The 25,896-nt window shown below is 39.3% G+C and overlaps 2 protein-coding genes across 30 annotated transcripts in view; one reads left to right on the forward strand and one right to left on the reverse strand.

Moving 5' to 3' along the window:
- The window catches only part of KHDRBS2 (KH RNA binding domain containing, signal transduction associated 2), a 403,209-nt gene extending 384,612 nt beyond the window's left edge, over window positions 1–18,597 (reverse strand). For 21 of the 29 annotated variants that reach the window (XR_015282867.1, XR_015282864.1, XR_015282865.1 and 18 more), the window contains exon 1: window positions 18,403–18,597. Coding sequence is in view for 3 of the 29 variants with exons in the window: in XM_086876178.1 (XP_086732304.1) it covers window positions 18,403–18,493 (91 nt within the window). In the remaining 26 variants the exon portion in view is untranslated. Of the gene's footprint in view, window positions 1–17,988; window positions 18,253–18,402 lie in introns of those variants that run through there. The other 8 variants (XR_015282881.1, XR_015282874.1, XR_015282873.1 and 5 more) reach the window with 2 other exon arrangements.
- Window positions 18,598–19,166: 569 nt separating this feature from the next.
- Window positions 19,167–25,076, forward strand: LOC111925842 (uncharacterized). Its single transcript, XM_086871418.1, has 6 exons — window positions 19,167–19,217; window positions 19,386–19,807; window positions 22,117–22,175; window positions 22,768–22,852; window positions 22,964–23,121; window positions 24,112–25,076. Exons 1-5 carry the CDS (start codon window positions 19,167–19,169, stop codon window positions 23,049–23,051), a joined length of 705 nt encoding a protein of 234 aa, XP_086727544.1. The 3' UTR covers window positions 23,052–23,121; window positions 24,112–25,076.
- Window positions 25,077–25,896: the final 820 nt, after the last annotated feature.

The raw sequence follows: 25,896 nt of genomic DNA on the forward strand, positions 1-25,896 counted from the left end.
GAGAAAAAGCAATGAACAGCTCCTAGGTTGAGATAAGGGAAGGGAGGGATGCACTCACTATTTATTGACACCAGCAAAAGAGTCTTGACTTGGGGAAATTAACTGAATTTATTACCAATTAAATCAGAGAAAGTTAATTAGAAATAAAACCAAACCTTAAAACCATCTTCCCACTCCTACCCCTCCCAGTCTTAATTTTTGTTGAGGGATCTATTCTGTGCCGTTACCTCGTGAGCAGCTGTGGTGGCAGCCGCAGGTTGAGCTCTGGGAGCCCAAAGCAAGAGGCCGGGAATCGCTGACCCTCTGCACAACAAAGGGCCTGGGGACCTGTGGCCCAGCCAGGGCACCGGACACTCCAGGACAGCAGGAGCCCAGGGCTCCAGACTTTCCCCTGCTTAGACTGGGTGGGGATAAAAACACAGGGGTTCCTCTGGTCAGGGTTCCTCCTCAGGGGCACCACCTTGAGCTGCATTGGTTTTTTATTTTGTTACTGGACCAAGATTAAGTTATCTTAAGGACTGGTTCATCTGAGACTCTGCTGTGGGAAACCTGTGTTTGAGCCAGCTCAGTGCCTGGTGTGACTGTGTGATGTGGGGGTGCAGCTGTGAAGGAGCCTCGGTCCCAGCTCAGGTGTGCCAGTGTGACTGGCAGAGTGGCTCCTGCAGGGATGGGCAGGGACATTTTTTTAAAACTTTATTCCTGATTCTCTCCCTTGTTGTCCCATTGGAGGAGCCAGGCATTGATTAGCTCATCACACATTGACTCTGCCACTTTCTCTCCTCTTCAGGGGAAGAACTCCTCACACATTTCCCCCGCTCCAGCATGGGGTCCCTCCCATGAGAGACAGTCCTCCATGAACTTTTCCTAAAGTGGGTTTTTCCCACAGGCTCCAGTTCTCATAAAGTGCTCCAGCATGGGTCCCTTCCTTCTTGTAGTTTCCAACACATTACGCTACAACACATGTGTAACCATTCTCTTGCTTCTGTGACCTTACTGAAACCCTGCTTTTGTCCTTAGTCTTTGCTGCTGCAAAATCTTATGTAGCCTTTTATGATTGTAAACATATGAGGATCCCTCCTTCCCTGTTCCTCAACTTTCTCACTTGCTCTCCCTTTTTCTCTTTTAATTTATTCCAGCTACATGCTGTATTGTTTTTACTTCATACTAGTACTAGTACTCTTACACTAGCTTCCTTTCCAGTTACTTCAAGCTTAATTCTCTAGCTTGTCTCCCATCTCTCTCACATTGTCTCCTCTAGTATCCCAACCTCTAGTAGCTGTTTAATGATAACTCAGGCAATGACCAATCAAGAGGTTTGAGGTTTTGTAGATTTTTTCTTTAAATAGTGCTCATTCACGCAATTCAATTCACATGGACTTACTTGCTCTTCAGGGAATTCATTTAACTAAGCTCTGGTGCCTTAGACATATGCTGGTTTCCTCTGCTCAAAAATTTTTGTTTCCTAAAAAGCAAACTAATAATATCCAGCCCAGCATTCACCCTTCTTTTCCTACTGTTCTTCCAATCCATTATCAGTTTTCTTTGCTTCAACTGTGTAAATTAATAACTTGAATATATCAGTGTCTGTTTAACCTGAAAAAAACACAGCATGCTGGTTTTAAAAAGTGCATTTGATAAACATGCAGGTGGTTACCATTACCTCACATCTGGAAATATAAGCAAGATGAATGATGAAAAGAATGAATAAGATACATGTTTTACAACTTAATATGTTTGACATCTGTTGAAATCAGAATAGCATGTGTGGGTACACAAAAGACAGAATAAAATCAGAAGGCAGCGGAAGCATCTTGGTATTTAAGAAACAAAGAAATGCCTAGAAGATGACAGTGTTGCTGTAAGAGGTACATTAAGAAAACTGGATTATTGTGCAAAACAAAGAACAGTGCAGTCTAGACCCTACTGTGAGGGCAGGAAGGCCTTCCTATCCAGGATGCACAGGTTATTGTTTGGTACACTTGCAGAGAAAAATCAAGAACTTCTAAATACATTAACTGAGAGAAAGGATGGAGAAATCATAGGTTCAATACTTAACTGGAAAAGACCAAAGGTTACCAAAGTAAACAAACATATTAGAGATGGCACTGGAAAGCACACTCATGGATATCGCCACAGGGAAGAGATCAACTAAACTGAAACTTGCAATGAGCAGATAATAGGAACACTTGGGTGACACTTGGGTAGGAGACATCTCCAGGACAGAATCCAAGGCTCAATGATGGCATTTAGGGGCAACCATGTTTTGCAGTGATCAGTTTCCTGACAAACAACAAATGGTAAAAACATTAACATGTACTACCACCGTATACTGACACAACACCTCACACCTACCTCCTACAGCTTGTAATCTAAGTGAGACAATGGCATGACATGACACAGGGCAATTCATGAAAGGGAAAGCAAAAGAATTATGAAGAAGAACAATAAAAAGAAAGTAAATACTAATTAAGAATTTCCAGGTACAAGATCCTCACTAGAGGGTGCAAAAGACTGAGTGACTTATTATGCACATGTACATATAAAGTAAGTAGTAGATACTATTACTTTTTCCCCACCTTTTCTGTCCCCTATGTAGCTTAAGCAACAGGCTTCCATACGTTCAGTTCCTGGGAAGAAAGCACTAGAGGGCTTTTGTACCCAACAGAACCCTTGAGTGATGAACCAGGGAATAGACGGCACCCAGAAAAGATGGTCAGTGGGTACAGGATATTCAGCCACTTCAAATGAAGCAACATCAATAACCAAAGAAATTATGTATTTCAGCCTCCAAAGAAAATTTCTTCTCTTTACTAGCAGTAATTATTCCTCAAACATGTCTTCCCAGATCTTCTCAAAAAGGCATGTGCAGCATCATCCCTCAGTCTGATGTTCATGCAATTTACTAACACCATAGGGTTACTTCTGAAGTTCCACACAGAAATAACAGACTTCAACATGAGTTATACCTCAATCCAAGCACATGAGAACAATCTCAAAATTTAACTTTAAAAATCAATACTCATGTTTTCTAATGACTGATTGCTTGCAAAATTGTAGTAAACAGTTGAAAGATATCCCTTTAAGAATGAAAACAAATGGACATTACACTCTTGACTCTTTTCACCTGCAGTTGTCAGGTACTTTTCTTAAAGTGATAGCAATAATGTTATGATAGCTGAGATTAGCCGGCACCTGAAAAGTCTTTTTTAAAGGTCTCCAATAAATTGTTACTGTAAAATGGTACTATTTTTCTTTCAGAACAACTCTTACAGTAAGATCATTATCTCAGCAGTAATGAGACTTGCCTCTGGACCAAACATGCCTTCCCAGTTCATGTACCTCAGGCCATAAGCATTTAAATCATGAAAGATGGGGAAGTTATAGAATTCAGAGGTCACAAGCTTATGGCCTTTATACTACTCAGCATTCAAATGAGGGACTAAATTCCTGAGGGCCTTTTGTCAGCCAGATGAAAAAACACCCTATAGACTACTACAGCCAATAAAGATGTCTCGCAGGTTATGAGACAGTTTTACCTTAATTCACTCACTTATCCAGTGGAAAGAAATGGATAGTGAGTTGCTGTCTGGACTGAAAGCTCCTAGGACAAACACAGGGCCACACTGAAATTTGTAATGATTGAAATTAAGCCCTTATATTGAATTAATGAACAGAGATTGTGTTAAAAAAAGTATCTGAAAATTCATGTCTTGGAAAGTGATCAGCTCAAAAACACTTTAGCCTTTCAAAATCTAAAATCACTTTTATTTTGACAACAGCATCATGCACAAAATGAAGCTGAGGGCAGAAGCAATGCAATGCAGATACTCTCAGCAGATTCAGAGCTGAGAGAACTTGCTTTTACTAACCAGTATTGTGTTACTTAGCAAAACTTTTTAAGTCATAAACCATAATAGAAGAATTTTCCAACATATGGCTAGGATAAGGCTATTAATACTATTTTTGTTAAGCTCTGGGAAAGGTTTTGATGTTGTCCCCCATCTCTACCTGTTGGCATAAATCCCAGAAGCCACCCGTGCAATAGAATTAGGAGTCAAGAATGGATTTTTGGATTTCACTGAAAAAAATGTGTCATTTTTAATCAAGTAGCAAAAAGAAAAAACTTGCCCCAAATCCCTAATTTAATTCCTCTCATTCACATGTCCATGAAACATTTATGTTTGAGCTCAGGAAAGCAACATAATACTCTCAAAGCAAAACCCCACAATTTGTTTTCCCTGTAAATTGTATAGTGGACTAGCAAAGTATCTTATGCCACTTAAAAAGTACAGATTAAATCTACCTGTTGCTATTCTTATTTTAAAAAAAACAAACACTTCTATTAAATATTGCAATGTCAAATATGAAAAACGGTTCAAGCATTCAAATTCAAACAGAAAATTAGCTTTAGCATAGCAGGAAATCACTCTTAATGGTGTGACTGAAATTAAGCATTTTTCTCTGCATTGCCCTTTTCCTGTAAAAATACAGTACTGTATAATTCTATTACTAGAATATGTTCAGCCTGAACAGAATCCTCTCACAAACCTGCTGGTCATGAAAAGAGATCATTGGAACAGCAGTGAAGCATGCATCAGACATTTAGCTTCGGCATTTAGAACTTTTGCTACAGTCTTCCTTCATGCACAAACACCACATATGCGGCCAAAATGTCTAATCAAAACCTTTTTCCTTACTTCACTGAAGAGACACCTAACAAGTCTGACTTAACACACACTTAATGATGAGGTTTTCACTGATTTTCTTCCTTAGGAATTTTAGTGGCATGTTTTAGAAAAGGTTCATTTTTTTTTATTAGTTTTACCAGAAAGCTTCAGATTTTCTTATCTGTGCCTTCTGTTCTGAGCTAAGCAACATCTGAACTCATTATTTTTAACTGACATTTATTATCTTCTTAAACACTGCCATACTTAATTCCACCACTACTAGACTCTAATAGAACTAAGCTCTTTCTATGGTGCAAGAAGAATATCAAACAATTTTGAAGGTGGTTCCTTGCCATAAAATATCAGTGAGGTAACAGCCCCCACAACCCATCTCCAGAAGCTTCTGACACTTAAAATAGTTTTTATTTAACCCAAGCAAAGGAAAGAAAACATGAAGCTACTAAAGCTAAATTTCAGTTACACTTTTCTACCCTGTTTAAATGAACATTGACAGTGTAGAGGAATATGAACACTATCTAAGGATGAAGAGAGAAAATGGAATTCAAATCTAGGGGAAAATGCTCAGGATAAAAAACACCAAACCTGTTTGAAAATTCAGTATTAGGTTTCAATGGAACTGCCTGAATTTGACACATTAATATATCCATCCACTTGGGACTGTAGCTAGAAGAAGGTGCTCTATAAAGAAGCCAAACCTCACATTGGAGGAGTTTGGAAGTTAAATAAAAAGATCATGGAACTCAAAGGCTGCAGTAAACCAAAATCCAACAACAAACATCCACAACACACTCATTAGTATATTCCGGGAAGATCCACTTTTATAGGGCTGAAGACAGTAACATTTAGATAAACTACACAAAGCCCCAGTGATCTGGAACATTCCTCAAAAGAGTCTGAGAGCTGAGTTAAGACTCAAGAAACAAATGCAGGATGTTCAAATGCAGGAGAAAGATTAAAACATTAAATTGAGCAGAGAGCACTGCAAGAAAAAGATAACAACTAAGTTGTGTGTCCCATAAGACAAACGGATACCAAAGTGCCTTGGGATAGTGAACAATGTCACAAAATCCCACCCCATTCCACCAGGCGTCAAAAGACACCAGTGGTGACTCCTCCTGTCTAAACTACACAATAAGCAACTCAAAATACAAAGTATAAAGAAAACAAATTATTTAGTAAAACAATCTCCATTTTCTAAGCATTCTGGAATAAACATGACAAAAATGGCCACATGGCATCTTGGAGAGTACTGAAACTGCCCACCTGCAGCAGTTTAAAAACCAACAGCTTCTGTATTTTGAGTGAAATGAAAAAAAAAGTGCCACCATACATTAATATGATTCAATAAGAGAGACAAAAATATCTAAGTAGGTGTTCTCATCTAAGGTACAAATGACCAGAAATCAGTATAGAAAGATCCATAGAATTTGAGGAAAAACAAAGTTGAGCAAAATCCATAAAAAATGTGGCTCCTGTAAAACAGGAACTCCTATTGCCAGTGTTGCCAAGGAGAAGAACAATTATCTAAAGATAGCTGGAAGAATAAACTTTCACCTGCTAAGGTAAAGCATGAAGGCCAGGCACTTCATGGACTCTGGACAAAACCCTTGGTAGAAATTAAAATTTTTGTCCCAGTTCCCAAGATTGAAATTTCTAAAAAAATTATGCTAAAAGGCATGACCATGACTGCAGATTATGAAACATCCATTACAATTTATCAAACTAATATTTGTATTGAGGAAACTGCTAAGGCTTGTAGCCCATGTCAAAAATAAAATCAAACAGAAGGAAAACACTCATCATTGTGATAAGAAAAATCATGTCTCTAGAATGCTTTGGGCGAAATTTTTATTATATTGGTTGGGAAGATGGGAAAAGGGCAAGAGAAATCAAATCATAAAGCTGTAAGACTTTGTGGTTATTTTTTTCCTAGATGAATTTTCTCTCCCTTTCCTAAAATAACCTAATGAGAAGATGCTATGTATAATACAACCTTTCATATCAGCTTTATTATTTTATTAATCTGCTGTATGTAAGATGTTCTGTAGTAGTTCATAGTTCAGTGGATTTTTGATAATCATGGAAGTATAGCTTAAGAAGGATTTCAGATAGTCAAATAGTCAGTATTCCTAACTTAAAAATGTGAAAAAAATAATGCTAAAAAAAAGTATGCCTTGAAATTGTTCTGGAGTTTGATTCTAATCAACTGTTAGAGAATAGTACAAATTATGAACAAAATGTCAACGGAAATTCACACTGCCAGAAACTAATGCAGGAAACTATCCCTCAGGATATTAATTTATATAAGGAAAGTGACCAAATTTATTTAGAAGAAAGTGATCAAACACCAGAACCTGTCTGGAAATGCCAGATGTACTCAGTATTTCATTTAAGTCAAACTCGTAAAGTCCATCCTTGAGCCCAAGCTCTTTTCTTCATCCAGCTGTGTGCTGGGTCAAGCCTGCAACACAGCAACACTTGTCTCCAAGAACCCTGGTTTTCTTCAGAAACTGAAGCACAGGACAAGAAAGAGAGTAGCACTATACTCCAAGGAGTGGGCTGCCCTGTACAAGCAGGGGAAATCAGTCTGTGTTGCTCACCCTGGACTACACCTGCCTCACAAGCAAGATGCAAGAACACATCTACATGATAACTCAAATAACTGGAAGACAAACATTTCACCTAGAATTTCAGTTAGGTCACAGTTTTGTGCCTTTGACAGCTATAAAACACCTGCAGAGGTAATAACCTCAGCATATCATTGTATCTTTTCCTAATTTTCACTTCACTTTTTCATTTTAAACCAGTGTATGGACCTGAATTATCCTTTACTGAGTAATACCACAAGTGCTAAAGCTGCCCAGAAAAGCCTTCCAATAAATTCTAACATAGCCTTCCAGTGTCTTACAGAATCTGTATATATATTTAAATCACATATTTATTAGGATGGGAAACTTAATGCAACTTAAATGACCCAATTTGACACATTCCAATTGTTGTCTTTTACCATGAAAGCCACCAAGACACAAAATCCAACATTACAGCAAAACAATTTTACCTCAGAATTGTTAGTCAAGACTACTTTTAAAATCCACTACTTCATACAATCTTTTTACAATTTTTTCTTTGAAGTTGTTTTTATCATCTCCAAACATTTTGTTTCAGTTTATGGGTATCACAGCAGTGAGTTTAAAAAACACAGGACAGTTGGCTGCAAACTGGTGCTCGCATCACTGTAAGGGCTGCTGCTCTTTAATCTCCTGCAGACTCCACAACCGAACAGTTTCACAATATAATCTTGGCACATCTGAACTATCTTCTGTGCAATTCTGTAAGGCTGAATAAAATGTCCACCATAATCATCTCATCTTTGGCCTGAGAACTTAGTGAGTTGTAGCTGATATAAATAAAAGTCCAAGTTTAAAGCTCCTAACACTAGTACACACTCCATTCCAAAGTTTGAAGACTGTTATGAGAAGAAACAAGGGAACTCCATATTTAAAATTACAATCTGTTCAATCTTACAATCCTACCTTTTAAAATAAAAAGTATAAGTGAACTATGAACTGGCTAACCAGTGTTCCATAGGATTGTAAATACTATTGATACAGAAGATCTCAGTTCCTGTTTAGTATAAAACTGGGAGAATCACTGTAACATAGATTGTTTGGTTTATTTACTGGATAATTTAACACATATATATGGATAGCAGACACCTACAGAGCCCTTCTGAACACATTAATTACAGCAGTATCAAAACTGTGTCATTCTTAACAGAAGCTTTGCAAAAAGAGTGGAATTTCATTTTATTTTTCTTAAATAGACCAACAGCATTTTCAGATGCTTATTATATGACTTTTATCTATCCATTTTTATTTTATTTCCAGAATAAAATAAAAGCCTCCAGAAGTCCTCACTTAATGTTCAGTATTTTGTGCTTTCACAAGTTGCTTAGAACTAAAGTAACTGAGTATTTTTCATCTGTTAAATTTGTATTTTCTTCACTTATCTCATTTTCTTCTCTATATATATATATGTCTCTGTTGCTACTCCTTTTCCCAGTTCCCCTACAATCTTCCCATTATTTTGTTCTCCTTTTTATACCTTTCCTCCATTTTCTCTTCCCTTTTCTCCATTCTTCCTTCTCTCTAACTCTTTTTTCACCATTAAAAAAAAACCCTACCTTTAAATAAAGGGTATGAGAAGGGACGACATCGAAATGCCAAGAACAAGAAAGTTGCAGGCAAAAGTTCATAGAAGCTTCTAATTATTTTCTATCTGTCTCCAAATCAGGACATCTTAAGTGCTTTAATAGATGCAGAATTCACATCGAGTTCCTGCTTTGTGTCAAAACCAAGCTGCTCCATTTCCACTTCATGCTGAAAACATCTCCCACTTCCACCACAAGTAGCACTTGGATAGCTTACAGTACAAACATTCATTATAAAAAGCATTATATCAAAATATTTCTAGCAAAAACTTAGTCCTCTCTTCCCCCTTGCATCTGACGTATCTTTTCAGATTATTCATACACTTTAGAGCAGCAAGAGACTTTTCTTGCCGAACAGATGGTTTGTGTGTTCTAACAAGCTGGTACTGCATGAACATCTTTTTGTCATGCACAACTCAACATAAACTACTGTATATCCAGGTTACCTCACAGTTTAGTCTTCAGAAAAAGAAGAGTAACAAAATAGGTAACATGAACACCTGTTTTCCCACATTCACTGCTGACCTCAGATCCCTTTGATACTGGTAAAAGCCCCTCTTTCCAGACCTATGCACAACCTGGTCTGTTGGTGTTTACACTAAACCATTTGCAGCAAGAAAAGAACAAACCAACCACTCCTGTAACAGCAGCCACAGCATCTGACAACCCCTAACAAATCAAATAGAATTAGGGCATGCTGCAATATGGTATTTACAAAGACAGAATGATATTTTTAAATAGGAGGGTAGGATCAGGAAAAAGAGTCCATGCAGTGTAAGAACTGGGTGTGGCAGATTACCCACCAATGGCTTTTGAGATAGTAATAAATTGATGTAATTAATTTATTTACCTCAATCTAAAAGTATGAGGAGGATGTTATTTCAAATTTTACAATGGGCTAAATCCTACTACTTTACATACAAGTATTAGTGAAATAATTGAAAATCTGTACCTGTTCAAAAGTTATAGCTCCACAGCCCTATGGAGACACCAGGATAATAAGCATCATTTACCAAAACTAATTCTCCATTTTCTTGTTGAACAGCTGTCTGAAGACAGGAAGGAGAAAGGTATCCTGGAATTTATTTCATCAGTCCTTAATCTGCCTTTCAAACAACAAAATAAGAGACAGTAAGTCACTTAAATTTCGTGTTGCTCCTTTCAGGAGAACTGGAGAAAAATCAGTTTAAGTTAAAAAGGGAAAGTCAGGGAACCAGCTCCACAGCTGCAGCAAATCAGCGTAATCCTATACTAGGAATATAATTTAGGAATATAATATAATAAATAAAAATATTTAGGAAGAACAATGTCTCACTCTTTCCCCAGCTAGAGCTCACACTCTGACCTCAGAGCAACCCTTGACAACATCAAAATGTTCTTTCCACAATCTCAAACAAGACAAAATGCAACAAGTTTGCTTAGAAATAATTAGAGAAATCAGCAATATAAGCATACATTAGCAGAAATACAAAGACAAAAATTTACACTGTGAGAGGTAAGTTAACTCAATTTTTCAATACCAAAAAGCCATTTTAAAACATACACAGTCCCTGATTTCATGGCAAGTTCTCCAACTTCAAGCATTTGAAAGAGAGCTTTGAAACATATACTTAAATCCCAGGGAACATTAAACTAGGGGATTTGTTTTCTTTCTCCAGTGCTCAAACCTCTTAGGAAAACTGTTTTTCCTTGATTTGCAACACTGCTCTTTGGAAGTTGACTGATTATGAGCCAGGGGCTTTGATCCCTACTTTTGCTTTTGCTGAAGACACACCTATCTTTACCAGTTAGCAAAGCTAAAATGCTTCTACTATAAAACAAACAGACCTTTTTTCCCAGATCCAAAGCAGAGAAAAAAGGAGGAATGCGGGTTTTGATAAATCTTTTACAGACTAGCACACAGTATTATTTTTTCTAATAGTTTCACTGATTGCCAGAATTCAAATTATTTTATGAATCAAAAGCTTTTAACATTTTTTTTTTACATCTGTCAGTGTAACCCTTACAACGAGGGATAGATGCTAGAATATCTGATGAGCAATTCAGCAGGTGCAGAGAAATTCTAAAACAGCAGTGACCTGCCCTGTATCTTTCAGCCTTTGTATCATGCTAACCAAGGAACAATAAACAGGAATGCCCAATGCAAGCAGAGCATATGACGTCTTTAAGATGTCTTTGGTTATCTTATATGTAACTGTGTATGACCATCAAAACTTTGTACTATCATAATTAAGTGTAGATGATCTTCAATATTGGCATATTAGCATTATTAGAAGTTTCACTTGGTAATTTTTTCAGTATTCAAACTAAAAAAATTCCCTTTCAACAGCAAAGGTTTTGAAATCAGGAATAGGCTGATATTATTCGAGGAAAGGTTTTTTTAGGGGGGTGGGCGAGTTGGAGGTTTTTAATCTTCTGAAAGTCTTTAGTAATTCTTCTAGGTTTTATTAGTTTCAGCCCTTTTTAGGATAAGGAAATAGCTGTACTCATTTCCAGCAGGATTCTAATTAAAATGTGACAGGATTTACAGAGGACTGTAATAACCAGGATTATTTTTGCCTGCAAATTTTTAAAAGAATAATTTTGTATTAAAAGTAATAAGAATACTTGACATTTCTTATGAAGCTCTTCTTACGTCAAGATCTCAAAGATTAGAATGAAATTCAGCATCAGTCTACATCTTCCAGATGGGAGTTTTAAAGCATATTCATTGAAGGTATGTAGTACAAACCAAATACTCCAAGTACTATGCATGTCAGATCTTTACAGGAGTATTAAGGTTTTCCATTTTTCTGGTCAGACTGCACAATCTTATTTGTTTATACAGCCAAAGATTAAACTGCAGCATCAGTAATGTTCTATACTTCACACTTAATTTTAAAAAACTGTCTGCTTCCTTGCTTATTGTGATATAGTGCACTGATACCCATCCAAGGAGTGAAAAATGCAAGCTGAAGACAAGATGAATGCACACCTTCACAATGCTTAGCAGGATCCACCTGCAAAACAGATTTTTTTCCTATTGTGTATGCACTCTTAACACCCCAAATCCCTGATGAAAACACTCTTCCTATTATCTATTTTCAAAATATTTTAAAGAAAATTGTATAGTCTAAGATCAGCTGTGACAACATGGTATTTTCCTCTACATTCAGCAGTTTGTCGGAGACAAGAGATTTAGTTAAGGCAGTTAAAAACAGCTTATTTTTGAAAAGATACCCTAACCCTGAGGCACCAGATGACCCCGGTGAACCAGAAAACAACTACTTCATATAAGCAGCATTTGTAGCCTACAGTACAGCTACAAGGCACAGAAAGGTGTAACATATTTCCATTTTAATAAACCTTGGAGAGGAACTACCAAACAGCAGCTACATTTATGCCTTCTGAAGTGAGGCCCAAGACATCTCACACTCGGAGCTTGAAACCTGTGTCCTTGTGTCCTGGTGGAGCTGTTTCGCTCTCACAGCACTGCTTTGGTGGGTTAGGCAGATGTTTAGCCTTTATTGGAGAGTCACGTACAGGTCACTGCTGATCATATCAGATTTTATAGACTACTAAATAGCCCAGCATGCTCCAGCAAATCTTGTTGTCAGTATATATTGTCTGCATATTGCCTGACTGAGAAAAGTGTACATCCCATGAAGAAGAACTTGATGTATCTGTTGGACCCGACTAGCCCTTTCCCACAAGGTGCCAGGATATGAAGCTCTGCTTTGGCATGTGGAGCCCAACCATGCCACCTCCTGGTTAGGAATGGCCACTCAATTCTACACATTACACAGGTGTTCAGGGCTTAGGAAATTAACAGTTGACTGGAATTTTCTACTCAGTTGTCCAGGTATCCTGCCTTCTCTTGGTACTAATTACAAATATTAACAGTTTTCCAAATTCTTGAATTTTAAAATGCTTACTTAGAGGTATAGGGGGAGATGGACAGTTACAGTAGTTGCACCTTGAATGTATACACCAAGGAGACTAAATTTGACATAAATTTACTGAAAGAATACCCAGGACAAGTAAAAAATATTCTTCTCCCTCAAGGAAAACATTCATGTCGCCAAAAAACCACCACTTTGTTGATGAGGGTCCGGGCATCCAGATAAACCTCAGCAAATGCCTTTCACCTTCGCTTAAACAGATGGTGCTAAATTCTGCTATTTGCACTGAACTGCACCTTTAGCAGCTTCACCGATTCAAACAGCACTATTTAAAGAGCAAAGCACCTTTTATTTCAAACCAGGGTATCAGAATCTAACCTTCAATTACTGCACTCATATTGTTGCCTCTTCATAAAACAATTTACTGTGTTTCAAAGTACATGTTCTCTAAGATAACAGATCAAATGGTCCTAAGCTGCTTCAGATGTCTCAAAGAATTTTATTGGTTTTATTTTTTTAAATCACATCTATAATTTCTTTTTTCTCTCCCCTGAAGCAAGCCTGCCTTTTATGACTAAAAAGCTGGGGTCAATATAAACATAACATTTGCTTTGTTATATTCATTCTAACATTTTATAATATCTTGTTTTCCATAAATCTGATTATCACTTGGGATTCATGTGCATTACATCCTGCAAGGCAAAAGCATGTCCTATTGGCCATACCAGTCAATAGATCATACTTGTACTACAAGGACTGCCTGATAGCCCACTAATGGCAACAGAAAAATTCCTACTAACTTTAGTCAGCTTTGAACCAAGTCCGTAATGCCTAGCACATCACTACTTCATGGAAATCCTAAGTATCTTGTATCATCTGGAGTTTGCACTTTTTATTGAAAAGGCTCCAAATGATCAATACAAATCTAGTTTCTAATGAAACCAAGGTACCTAAAATACAAGCTCTGAATATTAGCATGTTTCCTGAGTCAATCTACTGGGAATTTACAGTGCATTTCTTGAGACAGCAAAACAAATAATGATTAATACCAACTATCTTGTGAATACAGATTTCTTCTCACCTGATGTAAACATCGGGAATAAAAGAAACAAGCAGCAGGATAGTGACTGCTCACCGATTAATATTAATGTATGAATTTATGATAATGTTTTACACTAATCTTATTTTAGCCCAAAGTGAACTCATAAATTTGCAAGCATATTTTCACAAGTAGTTTTCAATGAAAAAATTTAGAAAAATTAAAAAGTATCAGAGGCGTGGTTTTAGCGGGTCATAGGCTTGATCAACAGCCTTTCACATCTAGGGCTAAGGATATGATTGTCATATTCTATACTTCCAAGACAAATAATTTTCATGTAACAATCTTATTATTATCCCAGGTTTTTAACAGAAACACAGACTCATGAACTGAAGTTGCTTTCCTCTATGGAAAGAAAATCAATTTCCAATAGTCCAAAGAAAACCCAACCCCACATATGACAGTGTATTAGCTGAAATCCTGAATATAAGACAGAATAAACTTGCATTATGTCAACAGTTTTCTACTAGATAGAACTACTACTGTAGGCTTGTATGAAAGACCCTACTAATGCTCACTGAGTGCAAAGGCTAATCTTTTGAATAATCATGTCCCATCCTACAAGAAGCCTGTATAGGGATGATAGCTGAGCTATATGAATCTAATTTACACAACTTGGAGATTTAACGAACTCTGCTATGCCACATGGAATGATCTAGGGACTTAACTCAAGATTAAAGTTAAAGGCCTGATTCTCATTGCCTTCAGAATGCCAGCTGAAATTCTGAGGTCAATTGCACTGTCATTATAGAGAGAGAAATTAGCTACCTCATTACCCTAGTAATACTGATATTTCCATGGGGAGAGATGCTCTCATTTTGGCCAGCTCTTTCCAATAGGTCTTTTTCCTTTATGTTTATATTACAAAACACAGAGCTGGCTTGAAGAACATACTACGCAAGATATTCCAAAGCCGCACACATATAAATTAACACACACACACACATAAATAATTTGCTTGACCCCAAAAAGTACATAGACAATTAGCTGACACTTTAGCCTATTAAATGGAATGCTAATATAAAACCAGTTTTGAACTATCAAGCAGTTCCAGCTGGTTGTATTTTTCTATGTCATCCACACCTTCACAGCCAAAGTGACACACTTATTTTCATATTCATAATCACAGACATCTTGCAATAAATATTTACAAACATGCAAAAATAACACATATAAGGAGCTGGTAGCTTCCATGGTAGGGAGCAGCACTAGAAAAGAGAGGCTCTCAGCTCTCCCTGGAGCTCTAGAGTATACTGCAATATAAGCACAAGCTGGGTACAAAAGGTACTGCTCAAGAATATGCTCTTCACTTCTCACATTTTTTATCCAGCCAATCATTACCTGACCCCATATATTTTATCAGGACATCTCCTAACTAAAAGCAGAACAATCTTACCTGAGAAAATAACTACTGGTAACCAGTATACAATAAAACAGTTTAAAACTATACATGAAACAGGGACACTCTTCCAACTCTTATAACAGCCTAGTACACAAAATGGTTCACTTTTGGCCTTTCCAATAGATGGAGATTAGCCTACTCTTTAGAGTTCAACTGCCCGTTACAATTAAAAGGTACTTATTTTTCATTACTGAATGGATTATATTCTCAAAATAAGTATGTTCAATGCATTTTTCAAAAGTTTGAAAAAACTCAGGCTGAGGCAAATATCACCAGCCACTCACAAGTTCTTCTAGTAGATGACTTACCAATTACTTTTCCATTTCTAATAGTGCAACAGTCATGCAGGATCTACTTCTACATGAAACAGGTTATGACCCATGGGGAAATCAAGTAGCTTCTGATTAAGGCACTCAATTAGCCATTTAGAAACAAGGTTTTTTGTCAGAATCCACATGAGATTCCCTCACTGATTTTTAAAGAAATTGGTTTTTTTCTCCACACCTTGTATTTAAATAGCACTGGTACCTTTTTCCTCACCTTTCTTTATGCTGTTCGGTAAGGATGCAAATACTCTGCCAAAGGAAATGTCCCTTTTCTGGGGATTTCACCAGACCCAGGTAAGGACTAAAGTAAGTGATTTCTAGTCGTCTCTTAATGGTGAGGGTTAAATAGCTACTGATTCAAGTATGCATCTGACACAGGTCAATGTGAAGGACACAGACCTACATGTTGAAAACATAAATAATATGTTGGTTTTGATGTTGGTTAAGTACACCAAAACATACAAACAAAAAAAAACACACACACAACAGAATCAAACAAACAAACAAAAATTTCTGGGGTAAAATGGGTAGTCTTATCTTTACAAGTAAATCCACTGTCGCAAATCAGAAGCATTTTTCTGGAATACTTATCGCTTGTGTGCCTTTCTGTGGTTTCTCACAGCAACACAACTGTTCTCAACCTCAGGTTTAGCAGCCAACATGAAACAACACAGCACTTTCAAGTAAGAGTGAATGCTTGAGGCTCTGAGCTCCAAAGCAAATCCACACTTACGTGTTTTATACAAAATGTACTGGCAATCAAAAATGCTTAGGACAACACATAAAGAACACCTGGCTGGCATCGTTATGGAGGTAGCTGACTGCATATCACATTTTAAAGGACAGAAACCCAGAGTCTAGAAACAGTGTTTCATCATGGATATAACATGGAAATCATTCACTACCACAGAGATCCTTCCACCAGGATCCCATTTTCTTCTGGCACCCAAAAACAAAAAGTTCTGCCCATTCTATAAATTTTCTTTCTATTTATACCAAACAGAAGCCATTAATTTTAATTTTCTTAAAAATATGTAAGTATATTTAGAATGCTACTACACTGTTACCTTGGTTAAGTGTTTTAACAGTCATCATATGTTAGACTCTAAAACAAATCTCTAGAAAGCTTGACAGATGGTGTTTTGAAAGATAATGCCAGGTACCTGGTGTGAATCTGACAATAGCATTCTCTCAGACAACTCACCTTCATCTTTTAAAAAATCCAGTGAAATAATGCACAGTCCTATTTATGCTAAGAAAGAATGAGAAAACCATTCATTTATTCAATCTCACAGTTGCTCAAAATGCAACTTATGCAGGAAATTGATGCCTAGAAAAAACAATTTTATTTTCCTCTTTTTTTTACCTTTCTTTGCCTACTTTCAGTTTTGTCCTTTCTGCATTTTCCTCCTTTCCCCCCCCACACACACTCTCAGTGGATACTTCCCCCCTCTGGGAAAAGATCGAACTGCAAGTTTCAAAAAATATATTCCTCTAAGAAATAAGGACTTTGTTTATGGTATGATTATGAGAAAAACAAATGTAAAAAGCAGCATGGCTGCCTCTCTACCAGCAAGGCAGCTGTGACAAAAGAGTACTAGACGAGCCTATATTCATTCTGAAATTCACTATGAATTTCAAAGCTATCAAACAGCTCCAACAAAACCTGGACTCGGTACCTTCATTCATAATCAATAGAACATACATTAAGGAAAGACAATATAATAACTGCTGGCAGAGGAAAAACACTTACTGCTTAGCATGGTAAATCTGAATTAGTTATTATTTTCTTTAAGTCATAAACAGAACTTGGGAAATTATTTGCCAGCTCTAAATATGAGTTTATTTGAATGCGTGACTCTCAAGGGCCTGACCATATACATTTCTTTGCTTTAGTCTCTTTTAAGAGCTTGATAGGTTATCTTGATTTATGCATCATTCTTAATTACTTCTTTTCAACATTAAGTTCCAAGTTTAACAGAATTTTTTTTAAAAATACTATTAAAAATCTAAGAAAAAAAACATGTACAATAGGAACTTAATAGATTACACTTCGGCAAAAGTTGAAGCTCCGTACCACGAGGTCTGCACTCAACCACTATATTGAGCAGTTATCCAAAGACACTAAATGATAAACTTTCTAAAGAATCTCGAGGTGACGTCCTACTAAACCTCTCGTCCAACTAAAGCAAGAAAAGCAGGGAAAATTACACTGAGTAACAAAATGTTATAACCAGTGTATTCTGATCCCCGCACAAAACCAAGAGGAAATCATCATGTCCTGGATGAAACTGTCATGAAACTGATAAGCTACATCCAACCAATGTCTGATATCGCGAAGTCAACTAAAACAGCGCCGCATGAACGGCGTAATAGTATTACCATATAAACCTTATTCCTTCGGCGTGGAAAACAGGCTATAATGAGTGTAACGAGACACCAGGATCTGTCTTTGTGTAAGTGAGCCCGGGAACCAGGGGAGCGCTTCCCGCAGAGGCGAGCCAGCCGCGGCAGAGCCGGCGCACGGCGAGGAGCGCGGCCGGCGGGGAGCGGGGCACTGGCCGCCGGGGGCTGCTGTCGGACGGCTCCCTCGGCGCGGCTCCGGGGCGGCTCCGGGCGCCCGAGCCCCCGAACCGCCGCCGCCCCGAGCCCACGCGCGGCCGGCTCCCGCCGCGGGCCGCTCCGCCGCCCGCCCGCCCGGAGACCCGATTTCGCTCCGTGTCAACCGGCCGGGGCCGCCGAGCGCCGACCGCGAGGAGCGCGCCCCGGCCGGGGGAGCGCGGAGCGGAGCCTCACCGTCTTCCAGGAGGCGCATCGCGTGAACAAAGCAGGGATCCAGGCTATCCTTCTCGGCCATCAGCTCGGGCAGGTACTTGTCCTGCTCCATCGCCGCGGGCACGCCGCGCGGGCTGCGCGGGATGTCGGGCTCGCCGCCCTCAGCCGCCCGCTCGCCGCTGGCCGCGCCGGGGCCGCCCCCCAGGTGCCGCCGCCCCTCCCGCGGCGGGCGCTGCCCCGGCCCCGCCTTCCCCTCGCGCCGCGCGGGGGCGGGCACGTGCGCGGGTCGCCGCGCGCCGCTGCTCGCGCGCCTTCGCCCCCGCGCCTCCTCCTCCCGCCACTGAGCGACCCTCCGCCACCCGCGGCCTTAAGTAGGGAGGCGGAGCCAGCCGGGCCCCGCCCCCGCCTCTCCCATTGGCGGCTACGCCCCGCCGGGGGAGACTCGCCGCGCCATTGGCTGTCGCCAGGTGGGGCCCGCGGGCGGCGGGGCCGGAGCGAGGGGCGTGCGTGAAGGTGTGTGCGCGCGCCTGTCTCTGTGTGTCTGTCTGTCTCTCTGCGTGCCTGTTTCTCTCTGTCTGTCTGTCTGTCTCTGTGTAGTCTGTGTCGGGCTTTAGGGCTGGTATTCCCTAATTTACTGCCCCCACTAAAACCACGCTGCCACTCGCTCCCCCCACCCTTTTTCCCCTTCGCCGTGGCAGGCTAGAGAGGAGAATTGGAGGAATCGAAGGTAAAGATCACGGGTTGAGATAAGAACAATTTACTGGAAACAGCAATGAGATAAGAAAATGAACGGTACCAGCAACGATATTGGTAACAAAAGTGTTCGAGAGAGACAAGTGATTCTTATGCAAAATGTTCATGATCGGGGTTACCACACTGCTCTCCCTTAGAGACTCCCTCCTCCCATAACCCCAGCGCCGGCAATGGCCTGGGGTGATAGCAGAACAACCTCTGGGTCCTGGCCAAGCCCTCTCCTGGCTACGGCAAAAATTAACTCTGTCTAGGCAGGAACCAGGACAGTCTGTGTGTCTGTCACTGTGCGAGTGTGTGTCCGTGTGTCTGTCCGTGTGCAGCTGTGTGTGTGTCCGTGTGTGTGTCCGTGTACAGCTGTGTGTGTGTCCGTGTGTCTGTCCGTGTGCAGCTGTGTGTGTGTCCGTGTGTCTGTCGGTGTGCAGCTGTGTGTGCCAGTGTCCGTGTGTCTGTCGGTGTGCAGCTGTGTGTGCCAGTGTCTGTGTGTCCGCGGGAGTGCGAGCACGTGTGCTGCCTGCGCGTGTGCTGCCTGCGCGTGTGCTGCCTGCGCGCGTGCGCGTGCCCGTGGGCGGCTGTCTGTGTGGGAGCGCGGGCGCGCGTCCGAGTGTGCGTGGAACTGTGTGTGTATGAGAGAGAGAGCGGGCTGCGCGGGAGAGGCTGTGCTGCGGTGTTTTCTGTGAGTCTGGGGGTTGTGTCTGTGCCCCTGTCCCCGTTTGCCCACGCGTGTCTCAGCGCGCCTGTGCCGCCGGTGTGGCACGCCGCTTGTCTCCGGGCTGCCCGTGCAGCCGAGTCCCTGCCCGCGGCTCTGTTCCGCCCCGGGGGTGCCCCGGCCCGCCCCGCCGCGCTCGCCGGGCGCTGCCCGCGGTGCTGAAGCGCTCGCCGGCACTGCCCGGCTCTCGGGGCGCTGCTCCCTTCCTCGCCGCCCCGGCTCCCTGCGCAGCCCGCCGTGCCTCCGCGGGCTCCTCGGCCCCCCGGGGTCCGGGAACACGCCTCGCCAAAGCGGTGCTGCATCGGCGGCGTGGCCGTGCTGGAGCTGCCAGACAGCTTCTCCCGTGAGGATATGATCAGAGCATCAGCGCCCGGGCACCGCTGCTCACAGACCCCGCCGAAGGTGTCTGCCCGCGCCTGCTGCGCCCAGCTGGAGAGGGCGCAGCACGGGCCTGGAGGTCCTGAGGGAAAAGGGCGATCTCTGTCCAGGAATGCCGTGTTGCAGCTCCCAGGCCCCGCCTGACACAACTAGAACTATTATGCAATTAAAGTGTCTACAGCTGGGGTAAATAAAATTGATTCTAATTAGAGTTTAGCGTTAAGTATACATTTACTTCTGGTTATATTTATTCAGGATTTTCCCCCAACTGGCCATACAGTAATGTGTTTTGATTTTGAAAGTAAACAAAAGATGCCTAACTCAACTCATTAAAAGTCCCTTTGTGGGATCTCAAGAACAAGCAGTCTGTGGCACCATACAGCATTTTGTGCTCAACCCCTACGTCACATTCCTTCTTAGTAGGTACCACTAATACTACTAACTTAGTTATTTATTCTAATGAAATAGTTGTTGCAATAATACATTTGTGAATGGCCTAGTACTGCTAATTTCAAGGGGTTTTTTGTTTGTGGTTTAGATTTTGTTTGTGGTTTTGTTTTGGTTGGGGGGAATCGGCAGAGGAAGAAAGAATGAAGAAACATAGAAATCAAAGCAAAATCTTTATAATGGTATCCACAAGATTTTGAATGTGCTGTACAGACATTGGATAAAAATTTGGTCTATGTTGTTTTCAAAGTCCTAAGATACATACAGGCAACATTTATGCAATTTCCACTCAGCATGCAGATAATCAAGGAAATGTATGTGTTTACAAAAATATATAGAGAATGTCAATGACTGATGCCTTATGCTGTAGTATTTCCAGGAGTGAGGGATGAAATACCCAAGAACCAATCTCCCTGCTGAGAAAGAATAGGAGCAGGAAAATAGTTGATTCTAACAAACTTACAAAACGCTGAAGAAGCGGAGAAGACTGATAGCAGAATTGAAAGGTTTAATAGTCAATCAGCTTTTTTTCTACAAATTGTGTGTGGGGATAAAGGGAAGACATAAGTTCTTCTCAAAAAAAACAAACAAATAAAACAAAGAAAAGCACAGAACTAAGATAGTTTATTAATAATTTACCCTGATTCAATTTACCGCATGAATAGTTCTCCTTTCCCATTTAACAGCGTAGGAAGAACTGGCGGTGTTTGCAACACAGCTCAGGTCTGTCTTGCTCAAGAGATCACCTGTGTCATCAGATTGTATTTCTGCACCTCTGTTTTTCAAAGTAATTCAGGCTGGTGCTCCTCAGTTCACAAAGAGAGAAGAACAATGATAGGTGTGTTCTCTTAAAGCAACTTTAAGATGAATGTAAGCCATCCCGTCAGAAAGTAATCCTGGTCTGGGAGCTTTCAAAACATACCATGTGGTCATCTATATGGAAAGTGAATTTTGGGGGTTTCCCAACTGGGGTGTTATAAGAATAATGTTACTTTAGTCTGTTTAATTGTACTTAACCTACTTAGATAACAGGAAGTTTTTATTTGAAGTTTATTAAACAGTTGAAAGTTCTAAATTCAGTAAAATGGGTTTTTTTCTGGTCAAAGGAGTAGACGGCAGGTTTCACTACATATCTTTTTACAGCAAACTAGACAGAAACAAGCTCCCCATAAGTTCGTTTTTGAAAACTTATGAAGTTAAATTGACTTTCAGTGATACTTAGGTTGGAAAGCCATTGAGATACCTTTCTGAATTTTTACCTTATACCTCATTAATTAAAAAAAGGCACTAAAATCTGTCAGACAGGAAATATAGACCTCTAAGGACATCAAATTGCTAGCTGGAGATCAATTTTTTTCACAGCTACTAAAAACCAAAGACACATTTTACAACTCTTTAGTTTGAAGTGACAAGCCAAACTGAAGTTTATCTGAACTATATTTTATTGCTAGGTCTGATAATGAAGTGGATCACAGCACACCAGATTGCAGTTTATTCAAAGACAGAACAGGTAACAATCATTATGTATTTTTGCCAGTGTCATCCAAATTCATCGTATTATCATGTGGAAATGAAGTCAAAAGGCAGCCGATGCAAACAATTGAAGGAAAAACTCCAAACTTTGCACATGCTTATTCAAAAATTATTAAATCTTTTAAGAATATGCAGTAGAATGAATAGTCAGTGTGAGCACAATTACAATGAATTACTCTTCTGAATTACCTCACAATAAAGTAGATACAATAATTTAAGTTAATATTAACTATGTATGTGTGAGTATACATAGGACCTCATACGTCAAAAAATTGGAATAGTCAAGAGTTTTCTATTTCAGAAATTCAATTTGCTTTCAAATTTCTTTACTGGTTCATTTGCTTTACATATGGGTAAGGGTTCCTGAACTGCTGATGAGCATTAAAAAAAAGTAAAAAAATAGGGACTTTCTTCTATAATCTAAGTATTAGATTAGTTCATCTCTTTCTCTGAAAGTAGAATTATAATTGACAATATAAGTAATAAAGAAGCAGCAGTACATGTGCAAAAAAGAGAGAATGGCCCCACCTCCTTTACTGTAGTTTACTTAATTCTTTCTTTGAATACAGTCTGTACCCAGGCTCCATCTGATCTCTGCAAGCTGTCCTGTGGATATCAGTTCTTGCACCTTGTGGTTCATGGTTTGATTATGGGGTAACTGAACATGCTCAAAGCTCGTTTCCATGTAACAACACTCACATGATGTACTGGGCTTTGACCAGTGCTGCGTCCAGGTGAAAGTGGCTACACCCTCCCCTTGTACAGGCCAGCCCTGAAGACTCCCTCACTGTCAACAACTTGCCATATAATCCAGAAAGGAATTGTGCATCAGCAAGTGCACAAGTCACTGTAGATCACCTTCAGACTACCCTACACACAGCAAAAGACTCAGCTGTCCAACACACAAATGGTTGATCTTTGTGGTAAGTTCCTGATTTCAACAGGATTTTTGTCTCTCCACTCATACAACTGAATAAGCACTGATTTTCTTAAATTGAGACAATTCTTGCAGATTAGTTATTAGTCTATATAAATCAAATGAATCAGCTTCAGTTAAAAAAAATACATCAGTTCTTACTTATTTTTTTTTTCAAGATATTAGTTTTGTAAACTCAGTGAGCCTATGACCTAGGAGAGTTCAGTGTGAGTTCCAAGTGTAAAACAAATTCTGCCTTATGCTATAACCGGGTTTATGACACCCACATTGCAAGTTCTTAGTTCATCAAAACACATCAAGTTAAATTATGTATGTTACAACTCTAGTTCATATTAGCCTTCTTGGTGATGCTGTAAAGAAGAAATAACAGAAAATATAACTCAGGGTAAATGCCATGGAAGCTAGCATAACTTCACTGAAAGGTCTCTATCATTAATTTGGGATAATTTTAAGCAATATAATAAAGTATAAAATAGCAGATGAACACAGAAAAAAAAAATGCTTAAATTGAAACAAATAGCAAAGAATAAAATACAGTCTAGAATGTCTATTGTCTTCTTTCTTCCTTGTGGTGCTAACAAAACTGACAGAGAAATTGACTCTATAACATGACTATAATTTTCTCCTCTCCACATGGAGGTAAACACCAGACATTATATTTTTTGCTTGCGTGTGTTTGAATTTCTACCTCTGCTGTTCATTCTGACCTTTATGTTATCCATTGATGGTAGGTCAAACACTTCCACAAAAATCTTCTCTGTGATCATGGCACAGTCTCCATTCATCTGCTCTCTTTAACCTTACTGCAATCAATAAACCTGAATTTATTTTTCAACATCATCGCCAAGATTTAGAACTGTTCCTTTTTATATAAAACCTCTGTTTACATGGGTTCCTGATTTCCTTTTCACCTGATACAAAAGAATTCCTTTTGTACCTTTCTTTAACTTTTTCCCTTTCTGCTTATTGTTTCCAGTGTCCGTTTCCAGTATGCACGTCTGCCTTTAATAAAGATTTCTCCCTTGAAGGATGACAAGAAGAAGAAGAAGAAGAACTAATGGACAAACTGTGGTAAAAAGAAGGTGATATGTGGTTTAGAATAATAGAACTACAGTTTCCAGACTCCTAGGACTCTTCTTTGAGCTAATCCTTCAGTTCATAGTTATGGGCCAATTATTCAGCACAGCAAATTAGAGGAGTTGGTAGTCTCACGGAGCTTTAAGCATGTAAAAACCACACATGGAGTCTAGTCCAGTCACCACAGACAGCCTTTACAGTCAGGAGGTTGAAGCATGTTCTTGCAGCTGTTTATTCATCTGACCTGCAAGTACCTAGCTTTGGTTGAGATGAGTCATCCTATGGAAAATTTGATTTCTCTCCACTGGATATAAAGTCAGTAACTAGATTAAACGTAAGCATCTATCTTGTACATAACAACATTAATACAAATGAATTCAAACAGATTTCAGTAGTGTATGACAATAGAGTCCTGAGGAGTTTCTCATTATATAACAGATGAAAGAACAGAAAAATAAGTCTTCCAAAGAGTACACGTGATTTGCATGACAAAATGTATTCTACTTCAGGCATATAGAGGCAGAAAGAGAGAACATGCTCAAAATAAAATGACAGAATTTATTTGAGAGAAAAAAAAAGATGAGAGATGCATACATATAGTTTATCTAAGTTGTAAGTAAATGTACAGATGCACAAAAAAAATACTATATCCAAATGAGAATAAAATTGTTTAGAGGATGCAAAGGATGTAATGTAGAAATAAGATTATATGACAAATAAGAAAGTATATTAAATATAACAAGTTACTTTTACCATTTAATTTAGCAAGTAAACTTTCATGAGAATTAAAAAGCAAAGAAAGGGAAGCTTGTACGTATGGATACAAGAAAGCTGATAATACATATAGTTCTGCTTTTCTGTGAATTTATTTTCTTTGTTTTGGGGAATTGGTTAGGTTTCTTTGGTTGGTTGGTTGGTTGGTTGGTTGATTTTGGGGTTGGTGGGATTTTTGTGGAGTTTGTTGGGATGTTTTTTCAATGCATTCATAGCTTTTTATCTAGTTTTGGTTTAAGTTCTGTTCAGAGACTATTTATCTGTAATTGATTAATTAGCAGTTGAACATAGTTAACTTTTCTTCCTTAAGAAGGATACAATGGAGATAACTCTCTGATCTCAATTTTTTAATTGATCAGGTACACAAAGCTCAAATCCAGACAATGAGATAAAAATTATGTGTTATTAATCCATTGGTCTGTTGCAATTTTGCAGAACCTGAAATAAGGCCAATTCAGCAAATGATTTCATTTAAGTCTATGTATACATGTACAATGTATATCTCCAGAGAATTTAGCCTGTTCCAACATACTCATCAGAAATGTAGAAGTATAAATGGAAAATTCCAGACTAATCACTCACAGATGGTATTTCTCTGGCAATCTTAAAATGTAATATATAAAACTAGACAACATCCAAAGCATCAACAAACTGAACAAAGAAGAGAATTCTCCACTGAACAAGTTTCAAGGTACTTGAGCATATTAAAAGGTCAAAAAGAGCTCAACTAACTCTCCAAACCTCAGTCAGGCATTATGGCAATTTAATTCAAAGTGAAATGTGAAATGGGGAATGGTGTGACTCCATACAGCATCTTTATCATCTCATATACTTTTAAACATCAAGTTATATAACTGTATATTAAAAACACATTTGAATTGTATAATACTAGCAACCTTACAGTTTAAGA

This window comes from Cyanistes caeruleus, chromosome 2, assembly GCF_971803275.1.
Source record: "Cyanistes caeruleus chromosome 2, bCyaCae1.hap1.1, whole genome shotgun sequence".
Lineage (NCBI taxonomy): Eukaryota > Metazoa > Chordata > Aves > Passeriformes > Paridae > Cyanistes > Cyanistes caeruleus.